Below are 11960 nucleotides of genomic sequence, written 5' to 3'. Positions count from 1 at the left end.
AGTCATAGTTGTGCAGGTGACGATGAGTCATGACGAGAACAAAAGAAAATGATTGACGTGGTGCCATAAAGACGACCACAAGAACAAAAGATGCGGTTATTCATGCGGCAAACAGGTTTAGCGAGTTAAGAGTCATACTTGTGCAGGTGTCCTGAACAAAAAGAAAGCACTTATCCGCTCAACGTGAACTAAATGCCGTTCCATGTAACCGTTAAACAAGCGGAAAACCGGTTTTAGGAGAACAATAAAGCGTTCGGTAATGTTCTGAAGGGATCGGATTCTATTTTACCTGCTCTGATATAAAAATCTTATTTTCGGGGACTCGGAATTACTTGCGTTTTTACATTTGTACGTGCGTATTTTTCGAGTTTTTACGTGATCTTTGTGTTTGTGCTTTGTGTGTATTTTAACTTACATCATGTCGACGACGTGGTGCCATAAAGACGACCACAAGAACAAAAAATGTGGCTATTCATGCGGAAAACAGGTTTAGCGAAATATGAGTCATGCATTTTAAACAATAGATCATGTTTAATCAAGCGGAAAACCGGTTTTAGGAGAACAATAGAGCGTTCGGTAATGTTCGGAAGGGATCGGATTCTATTTTACCTGCTCTGATATAAAAATCTTATTTTCGGGGACTCGGAATTACTCGCGTTCTTACATTTGTACGTGCGTATTTTTCGAGTTTTTACGTGATCTTTGTGTTTGTGCTTTGTGTGTATTTTAACTTACATCATGTCGACGAACACATAACATTCAATCTGCGTTTCCGATCTAGCTTCGATATGTAAGTAAAACTTATTGTAAATTTTACCATTTAACAGCTGTTTATTTGAAGGAGTGAACGATTCTGAAGATAGCATCTTCGATGTCAGAGGTGGTAACGACATTATGATCGAAACGAAGATTTGGAGCTTGAATCCCAATGGATTTTTACCTGAAGAGCGGGAAGAGTTGATGTAATAATTAACAAAGCGAATAATAGTAAATTGCAAATAAACGTAATGAAAAACTTCTTTTTATACCATTTCATGTCCGCTGCATATTTTAGAATGTGAACTTTTTTTTTTCCGATTTCATATTTTTATGCAACTTTTCAAAGGTCCTTTTTTTTGGAGTGTCACGTTCATTTCAAGGTCAGCTCGGTTTTTGGCTCAAATTTCATTTGGTGTCAAATTACATTTTGAAGGTTAACTTTTTTTCGGGCTCATATTTCATTCCCAACGGAAATGGAAATGATTACCTAGATCTAAGTCACACAATGCTCTACGTTACGGCGAAAATTGTAAAACAAGATGACACGCACTTGGGTGCTGACGATGTGGTAGCTCCTGTTAACAATTGGCTGCATACATTGTATAGTCAAGTGGAAGTATGCTTGAATCAGAAATTAGTGTCACCACCAAGCAATACTTATGCGTATCGTGCATACATTGAAACTCTGTTAAATTATGGCTCTGAAGCTAAAACAACTCATCTGGGGTGTTCCTTATGGCATAACGATACTCCAAAGCAAATGGATACATTAACAGCTGATAACAAAGGTTTCGCTATTCGTCAAAATACCACAAAGCTCGGTAAAATGGTGGAAATGGTTGGTCATGTGCACGCTGACTTATTTAATCAAGAAAAGTTTCTCATAAATGGAGTTGAAATGAAAGTAAAATTTGTTCGAACAAGAGACACCTTTAGTTTAATGGCTGCTGCTGGTTCAACATACAGAGTGAAAATTGTGGATGCCAGTTTACTGGTTAGAAGAATGAAGATTAATCCTGTAGTTCTTCTTGCGCACACAAAAGCATTAGAAACCACTGCAGCCAAATATCCTATTACTAGATCGGATGTGAAGGTGCTAACGATTCCCGCAGGTGTGCAACGCAAATCATTGGATAATGTCTTCCTTGGACAACTACCAAAACGCTGCATAATTGGTTTTGTGTCGAATAGAGCGTTTAACGGAGAATACGCTTCCAATCCCTTCAACTTTCATCATTACAAGATTAATTATATGTCTCTGTACATTGATGGGCAGCAAATTCCATCAAAACCGTTACAACCAGATTTCACTCAAGAAGGATTATACGTAAGGGCCTACCACACTTTATTTTCTGGAACTGGAATACATTTTTTGAACGAAGGAAATAACGTATCACGTTTAGACTATCCGCACGGATACTGCCTAATGACTTTCGATTTAACGCCGGATTTATCCGCAAACGCCACAACTCATTGGAACTTGGTAAAGAACGGTTCTCTTCGTATCGAAGTTGGTTTCCAAGACGCGCTGACTGAGATGGTGAATTGTCTCGTGTACGCAGAATTTGACAACGTTATTGAAATTGATAAACATCGAAATGTCATCGCAGACTTTAACATTTAAAAAAGTTTCTTTTGACGAGTCCCGGAATACAGTGCGTTACATAATTGCATGGCCACATGCTCATCATCAAGCTAGAAAAGGACCTTGGATGCAGTACGCCAGGGATACCGTACGTTTCCAAAGACGCATTCATCAACTTGATTACATCATTTCCCCTGTGTTGGAAAAAAAGCTACTGCGCAGCGCATGACAGAAGGGATAAAATTATAATACTTTATTACGGATCCTCAGTTTATTAGAAAATGTTTCATGTGATGGATGCCTACGTTGATTTTCAAGGATTCCGCGGAAGCTTAAAGGAATTCATTCCGAAAGAAATATCTATCGTTTCGTCGGAGGGGCCCAGTTGCACAACTTTACTTATGAAGCAGCCCGCCAATTATACTGTAACCTCATCGATGAAAAAAGAAATCAAATTCTTAGAAGGCTGTTATCATGGCTTGAAATGGAATTCCGGGTACATTAGATACGAGGACCTTGAAGAAGAACTACGTACGTTACTTCAGCCCTTCAATAGAATATACGTAAAAGGAGAGGAGAAGCAATACCTACTGAATTTCCTTGACAAGTTTGTAATTAATTTAGAAGACGTGGGATGCCCTTCGCTAAAGAAGTTAAAGAAAAGTCATAGCGGTGTAAGGTGCCTCAATCATGCGGAGAACACGCTTATGTGCGCTCAAGAAAATGCCTTAATATTACACGAGTGGGCACAAATTGATTCAACAAATGAATACCCTAGAACTTCAACGAGCGTTGAATCTGATTCAGAAGAAGGCTGCGCGTGCTGTTTTCGCATCAGATGAACTTATACGAGCAAGTGTACGTTGGCCATTTGCTGCAATTGTCAATACAGATGTTTCAACACGCACAGGGCAACACTGGAACGGAATTTACATAGATGAAGATGGAAATGGAGAATATTTCGATTCATTCGGACGACCACCTACCGGATTACATTTAAAATTTTTGAAAAAACACGCCCGGAAATTCACCTTTAATTCGCGAGTGCTGCAGCATCCTTTATCAACTTATTGTGGACAATATTGTTTAATGTATTTAGTTTTTAAGTTTAATAATTTATCACTTAAGGAATTTGTAGATATGTTTAATAATGATTTAGAATGTAACGATGATATAATTGATTTATTGTATAATATGACTTTTTATAAGGTGAATCTAATTGATTAATAAAAGTCTAAATGTATTTCCGCATTTTTATTTAAAGGTAGGAAAGTTACAAGAAAGGAACCTACGGTAAGTAAACAATACTGATTGTTATAAAACGTCGCCATCGTCATCTTTAACAAAAGGGTAGCAGAAACAATTAACCCAGAACCTGTACCGCATTCATAGAAAACAGGTAATCCTAGCGTCCCAAAATGGTTTGCTTATTTTTCATTAATTTTGTATTCAAAAATTGTACGATTTAAGAAAAGTAAACAAATAGTACAATATAGGTTCATCAATGCACGCGTGTTCGAGGCTTAAGGTAACTGGTGAGGTTCCACAAAATCGGTCAGTAACCCTTTATGTCTTAAGTACCTACGAATTTCTGAAAATCGTAACCTGTTTTAAAAAAAAATGGGGGTGGATATTCTATTTAAGGGTTGAAATGCATTTCGTTATGTTAAAACGTTTTGTGTAATATCTGTGAGTGCGTTTTCTATTAAATTGAAATGGAGGCTGAACAAGAAGTGCGAAATCACCTCGCTGCCCTCGGGGAACTAGCTGTTCGCGTTGAGTGTGTAACAGCGAACGAAATTTTGTTAAATTTGACGGCTATGCAGTGTGAAGCAATTCCGGTTCAGAGATACAGTGTACCGACATTGCAAGAATTAACTATAAGAAGAATCATCAATGCCGAAGTACAACCAGAAATCTTACCACTCGTGCTTGCTAACAGGATTAGGTCGCTACAGGAAGAGCAAGTAATGTTTAGGAATGATACCCGGGACCTTAGAATAACGGTAGCATACCTGAACGCTGACAGGATTGTCCTTTACAACAATATCATCACGCGGATCGAAGCAATACAGATATTAATCGGATGGTTTACTGACAGTCCGCTAGATCCCGATAACGACTTTCCTAGGTTAGCAACTCACGCCCTGGATATGCTTGAAGCTTTTATTAATACCGCTAATCAACTGATAAGCGATTACGAAAATATTCAATGTCGCAGCGATCAACTTAGAAGGTGGTACGATAGTATTTTTTAAATCAAAAACTACGCGTACAGAGTGTTTTCAACGGTAAATCAGAATAGTGTAAATAATTAGTGTAAATATTTAGTTTTTTAAGTTTGTAAATACGTTCCGTGGATTAGGCCTACAGGGGAACACCACGTTAAAAAAAACGCGCCTCAACTCTACCTCCAGGGTGGTGTGGAAACGGGTTTGTATTGTATATTTTAAATTGTAATTTGCACTTAATTTTTGATTGTAATGTTTTTTTTGTTAATTGTTGCACCATAATAAACATAATTAAAACTTGTTCATTTTCTAACTTCTATTTCAGAATAGGTAAAAGATGGACGCAATGAGTAAGAGAGAGATAGACGCAGTGAGTAAGAGAGAAAGATAGAAAAAATTTCAAATTTCCCGCCTTTGGCGGCCATTTTGTTTTTCCGCCATTTTGTTTTCAATTAGAGTATAATTACCTGTGTGTAATTATTACATAATAATAATAATAATAATAATATATTTATTGCCTGTGATCAATATACATTGACATAGACATAGTCACTAATATTAACAAAAACACATTAAAAAACACGTTAAAAAACACATTAAAAAACACATTAAAAATATGTCGTATCACAGTTGGTCAATATAAATCACAGTGTATACAAATCGCTTGTTTTATAGAAACAATTGTGCACTAAAAAACTTTTTAGTGCCGTTTTAAATGCCATGTCGCTTTTCAAATTTTTAATAGTAGATGGAAGGGAATTATATATTTTTATGCAATTGTACAATGGTCCTTTTTCGAATTTGGTCGTACGGTGAACGGGAATAGTGAGGATATCAGAGTTTCTTGTCTTATAGTCATGATTAGCATTCAATTGGGTAAAGTATTTAGGATTTTTATGGACAAACATGCTTGACTTATAAATATAAATGCTTGGAAATGTAAGCATTTTGATGGCAATAAAAGTGTTTTTATGTGAAGTTAGGGGCTTAATATTAAATATTAGTCGAACAAGTCTTTTTTGTAATGTAAATACTCTACTACACTCCCCAGCTGCACCCCATGCTATTACACCGTATGCTAGATGGGGTATGCCAGAGCATAGTATATTGTGAGTAGAGCGTTTTGATCTAAACTCGATTTTAAGTTTAACAGCACATAAAAAGTCTTGTTAAGTTTTTTACAAACATGGTCTATTTGTTGGCGCCACGATAACTCATCGTCAATAAAAATACCCAAAAACTTTGCACTGAGTCTTATATTGGTTTCATTTGATGGCCTCATCTTCCCAAACTGGAGACATACGGTCTTTTCAACATTTAAAACAAGTTTATTTACACAACACCAGTTTTTAAATTCCTTCATGGCAAGATTGGTTAAAGTAAGTAAATCATTTGAGGTATCGGCCGAGACCACAATTGTAGTATCATCAGCGAAACCTACCAATTTACTAATTTTTACGAACTTTGGAAGGTCAGCACAGTATAACAAAAATAGCAGAGGACCAAGCACTGATCCTTGAGGAACACCCAAAGATACTTCAAACGTCCTAGATCTAGATGGCACATTTTCTATGTCCATGTATAGTTGTCTTCCCGTCAAGAAAGATCTTATCCACGCGAGCAACGGTCCCCTAACACCCAGATGTTCGAGTTTATAACAGATACATTCTGTTTGGATGGTATCAAAGGCACGACTGATGTCAAACAGTAGAACGTTGATCAGTTTCCTTTTGTCTAGTTCTGTGTACAGATGTGTTAGTAGATCGAACGCTGCGCTTTCAGTAGACATCCCTGACCGAAAGCCATGCTGACAGGCTGGCAAGATTTTAAATTTATTTATAAATGATGTTAATCGATTGGAGATAATTTTTTCCAAGAGCTTGGAGAAAATACTCAACAATGATATTGGTCTGTAATTTTCAATACTTGTCGGATCCCCCTTCTTGTATAACACAATTACACGAGCAGTTTTTAGTGAGCCGGGGAAAGTTCCACAGGCTAATGATTTGTTATATAGATGTAGTATGACAGGTGCAATGGACGTCCAAATGTGTCGCAAGATTTTCACAGAGATACCGTCTTCTCCTGACGACGAGGTGTTTTTTAGGGAATCCAATGTACGATTTAGTTCGTGTTGTGTTATTGGATAGACGTAGATTGATTGACTAATTCTGTTGTCTAATGTAACAGAGCATGTCGTGTTTTTGTCAAAGTGCTTATTGGTCAGGTCCAAAGCTATTGTTGAAAAGTATGTTCCAAATAAGTTAGAAATTTGCTGCGTGTGAGTTATTAGTGTATTTTCATGATTTAGTGCAATTCTACTTTTTTCACGATTTCGCCCAGTTTCACGATTCACCATTGTCCACAGGGTTTTGGGTTTATTCTGTGAGTCTGATATAACCTTTTGATAGTATGTGCGTTTAGCTTGTTTAACTTGTTGCTTATATCTTCGCTTTTTTAAGTTGTAGTGTTTCAACACGCACTGGGAATCACAAGATTTTAGTTGCGAGAAGTGGTGTTTTAGATCGTTCCTAGCAATTGCTAATTCGGATGTAAACCACCTTGGTCCTTGCCCAGTACTTCTGGTTGTTACCACTTTGGTTATAACGGGACATATAAGATTGAATAACCATAGAATTGTCTCAAAAAATAATTGAAAAGCCGAGTCTACATCATCGCTTCCCATACATACATACATGTGTAATTATCACATATGTGTAATTATTCTTGATTATACGATCAATTTAAATTAATCGATAAATTAATTAGATCAATCAAACCGCGAATTAAATTAATCGGACCACGGATTAAATAAGCCGCGAATCAAATTAATTAGAGGAAATTCCGAGAAATCAAACCGCGAATCAAATTAATTAAACAGAAATTCCGGGAAATCAACACGCGAATTAAATTAATTAGATCAATCAAACCACAAATTAAATTAATCGAACCGCGAATTAAATTAATCGATGACGTCATCGCTCTTATCAAATGTCAATAAAGACCAAAATCCCACAATTTTTAATTAATTAATCAAATCAAACTCCAAATTTCCCCCTCCACCCCCGAAAATACCCCCGCCCACGTGGGCGAACCCGCGAATCAATTTAATTGACCTTGATTGACCCCGCGAATAAAATCCAAGATGGCGGCAAAGTGTCAGGGTTCTACTAACGAGTAAAATTCGAAGTATATAAGGAATATAAATTTGGAATATCAATTGGTAAGAAAAGAACGCTACATACTCCTTTCCTTGTTTTATTCCTGGTTGCCGTATTTACCGCTCATCAACAATCAGATATTTAAATTTGTGGTCTCTACGCTTCATGCTTCTTGCTAAACAAAACCAAAACTGGTGAATACTCAAAATGTTTCCTCCAAAATTTACCGCCCCTAGAATTTGCCGCTCTAGGCGCGCAACTAGTCCGCCTTGTGGGAAATACACCCCTGGATGTAGCTCAAGGGAGAGTAATAAAAAAAGAGAGCGAAGCCGCAAAATGCACCTTACTGTGGACATAAAAGTTAAAAGTAAAGAGGTTTGGGCCTAAGGCGAGTAAATTGCGAGCATTTTTCATGCATTATTCGGGACTTCCATAGTCCATTGTTATGTGACCTATGTTTTTCGTTATTAGAAGCATCTATAATTAAAAATAAGGAAGTTAGTATTGGGCGGTTTGCGCATGCGCATATCTAATATGGGACGTTTGCCTTTACTAGAATGTGGTTAAATTTTCCAAAAAATATCTATAAAAAAAGGATGCGGGCATTGTGCAGTCTGCGCATGCGCACACCTGATTTTTACCATTAGCGATATGTTTGCCTTTACTATAAAGGTGGTGAAAATTTCAGCAAAATATATTAATAAATAAGAAAATTGATATTGCGCATGCGCACATTTATCGTCATGAGGTAACAGAGCTACCGAATTCAAGAAGAACGAACTAAATATATTGAAAACTGTAGGAGCAGTGGCGCCCTCGCATCGACGGACGGAGAAAGTGGTCATAATTGCGCCTTCCAACATAAGTTTAAAAATGCGCTAAAATCTAGGTTCTACCATTAAAAAAATAGAAAACATTTAAGAATAGTAAATATATTAAAATAAAACAGATTGCAAGCTGTGCAAACAGATACCGCATTCACAGGCTTCATTCCGTTCTTCAGCCTGATAATTGTCATTACGACTAATTATACACGAAAATTGGGTAACCATTTTATCACAAAATTCCATTATAATTCGGATTAATGTTATAAGTTCATAAACACAAATTCAGCCCTATTTCTTTTGTACGATTTGTTTGTTTCTAATTCTTTTAGTAACTGCGTTGTAACTCAAAGTTGATTTTTTTAAATTGAAGTTACAATTTACCATGGTTTAAAAAAAATTTATTGCTTTACGAGCTTTCCTAAAATGTATAATACATCATACTTATTTATCATACTTATTTTCAAGAATAAGCTTTTTACAATAAATTTTGCTTATTAATACATCTTGCCTGAAAGATAATAACAAAAGTTTTTTTGTGGAAAGAGTAGCTAATTAGCTAACACTCCGCCCACTATAAAATAAAGACAATAATAAATAAATAAAAAGTTGGTTATTAAAAGGTCTAGAAACAAACGACTGACGACATTGGTTATCTACATTAAAAACTGCTTGAATAATGCTAAAGCCATTTTGTTCTAGCTTCAACATTTTTCACTTTTTCTCTCTAGTGAAAAAACAAAAGACGGCAGCTTATTTCCGGCAAAGGTAATGGAATAAGCATAAAAAATAAGGACACGAGTACTAAAACCGTTTTCGTTTATCTGCGCTAATAAGAAAATTACCCATTTAATCCCATCGAAATTGGACCACACTGTACATAGTACGTACGGTACGTACCCACAGGCAGAAAAATTTTATTATTTAGAAGTTGCTTAAAATGATCTAAAATGTCGACATTTGATGAAATTTTTTCCAGAAAAACGGCGATGGCAATATCCAACTAACTGACACTACAGTGAGTATCTTCAGAAAAATTTGAATTACTCATTAACCTGATGAGCACAAAATTTTAAATTAGCAGCACAAACAAAATGAGCACAAAATTATAGTAAAAGAAAATTTTGAAAATATCGATGTTGACACTCAAGCGTGAAGTTGGAGTGTCATCAGAAAAAGTTGAATTACTCATTAACCTGATTAGCACAAAATTTTAAATTAGCAGCACAAATTAGCACAAAATGAGCACAAAATTATAGTAAAAGAAAATTTTGAAAATATCGATGTTGACACTCAAGCGTGAAGTTGGAGTGTCATCAGAGAAAGTTGAATTACTCATTAACCTGATTAGCACAAAATTTTAAATTAGCAGCACAAATTAGCACAAAATGAGCACAAAATTATAGTAAAAGAAAATTTTGAAAATATCGATGTTGACACTCAAGCGTGAAGTTGTAGTGTCATCAGAAAAAGTTGAATTACTCATTAACCTGATGAGCACAAAATTTTAAATTGGCAGCACAAATTAGCACAAAATGAGTACAAAATTATGAGATACTTGGAACTTAATTCCTTTCAAGTCGACACTCCAACTTCACGGACCTATTATTCTAGAGAAGCAACACCAACGAGATGTATCCCCTACAGGCGACCTTCAACGGCTCCAGACGATTACATACCTTTGGCTAACGTGTTAAATGAAACTCCCAAAGGAATAATGCTTACCGAGTATTATAATAAATTTACTAAATTCAGCGAAGAACAACGAACTCTATTGATTGGCCTGATTGCTACTTTTTATGAAGAGAAATCAGTACCTTTAACTTTAGCGTCGTCATAGAATAGAGCAAGAAATTTTAGCACGTTTCTCCAATGAAAAAATGGTAAATACATACGGTTCTCTTATATAGTACTGTACTAAAATTACATATTTTTCAGGAATTTTATCGTATCGGTAAAGAAGTCATCTTTTAAGTCGCACTGATAAAAATTGTACGCGATTGGAGTCGTCATTACCTTACAATAACGCCCTACGACTACTTAAAAACCGGCCATCATTCATGAGGTATATATCGCTTTACAAGTTGAAATTCGATTGTAACCGTACTGGTAAGACGCGGATAAGACGCTGTGAGAACTATGACGTTACGAGTGACGTTATTAAAACGATCACGTGACGGCATATTTAGCCGTACGGACAGCACTTATATAAATGCTAGTGACGGCGAAATCTGCGTGATATCCTTTAACTATAGGAATATTGCAACGTGCGGTACCGCGTTTTCCTAAATACCCATTCATCTCGCACCTCTTGGTACGGTGATATACACCTATTCTCGGGCGGTCTAAAATCCATAAACGACAAAAAGTGCAATTAGTGAGTCGTTTTACGCCTTACCTTCACAACAATTTAAACCATGAAAACCGTTTTTTTGTCGCAGATAGCTCAGACTGCGTTTTCCTGGTACTGTGTGTTCAGCGGTTGTTTTCCTAACTTTCGACTTCTGTACTGTTCATCTCACCTTACTTATTGTTATATTCAATTTTTCCGGAATGCTACATGACCTGATTCTGAACGCTCTATTCGTCGTACCATACAGTGAATAGAACCTTTCCTCATACTTCGTATTGTGTCTTTTGTACTTACGGTTACTTGACTAGCTCACGATTATTCCCGCGACCAGATTCAAGGATGCTATAGCTCTCATGCTACTATATAAAACAAAAGATGTACCTAGGTACATATGTTTCATGATGTGGTTTTGTTTTATAAAGGAATACGATAGCTTTGGAATCCTGAAATCTGATAGCAGTAAGTCTCGAGCCAGGCATTTGTGACCAAACTGCAAAGGACTCAATACGCAGTATAAGAAAAGAGCGGAAACCATGCGAAACAAACATAAAAACAAAAACATTTTCAAAGGGTTATTTATTGGATACTTTACATTATATGTATGTTAATATTTAATATCATCTATATATCTAGATATACTATATGATTATGTATAACTCAAAAGTAGTAAACATTTATTATTGTAGCATTACCTTTTTGACATTTTGAACTATTGAGAGAAATACGTTTATTACTAAATTGTTAATGAACTTCGGAACTACAGAAAGGTTTATATTATATAATAATAAGATAAATAGATTAGAATTAGTAAATTAATATATTTTCCAAATTGGCTTCTGGACATTCACCTTTGTGCAATTTTAATTAAATTACAAAATAAAAATCTATGATAATGGTTAATTTGCTTTTTGTTGAAGCCGATAAACAATAGTAGATAAACTAGTTAAAAATAGAAAGATAAAATGTTTGCATTGTCACCGCTTTATAATATATAAAAAAAACTGACTTGTGTGAAATTGTGACTGATATAATAAAACTGTACGTGTA

General features: G+C 35.7%; 1 protein-coding gene across 1 annotated transcript; it reads left to right on the top strand.

Moving 5' to 3' along the window:
• The first annotated feature begins 1264 nt into the window (after window positions 1-1264).
• On the top strand, window positions 1265-2383 carry LOC116182454 (uncharacterized protein F54H12.2-like). Its single transcript, XM_031502992.1, has one exon. The coding sequence runs from the start codon at window positions 1265-1267 to the stop codon at window positions 2381-2383; it is 1119 nt and encodes a 372-aa protein (XP_031358852.1).
• The last annotated feature ends 9577 nt before the right edge of the window (window positions 2384-11960 follow it).

The sequence above is a fragment of the Photinus pyralis genome, unplaced genomic scaffold (genome assembly GCF_008802855.1).
Source record: "Photinus pyralis isolate 1611_PpyrPB1 unplaced genomic scaffold, Ppyr1.3 Ppyr1.4_unclustered_Scaffold5342, whole genome shotgun sequence".
Taxonomy (NCBI): domain Eukaryota; kingdom Metazoa; phylum Arthropoda; class Insecta; order Coleoptera; family Lampyridae; genus Photinus; species Photinus pyralis.
Note: the sequence above shows the minus strand (reverse complement) of the source record. Positions and strands in the feature narration are given on the sequence as shown.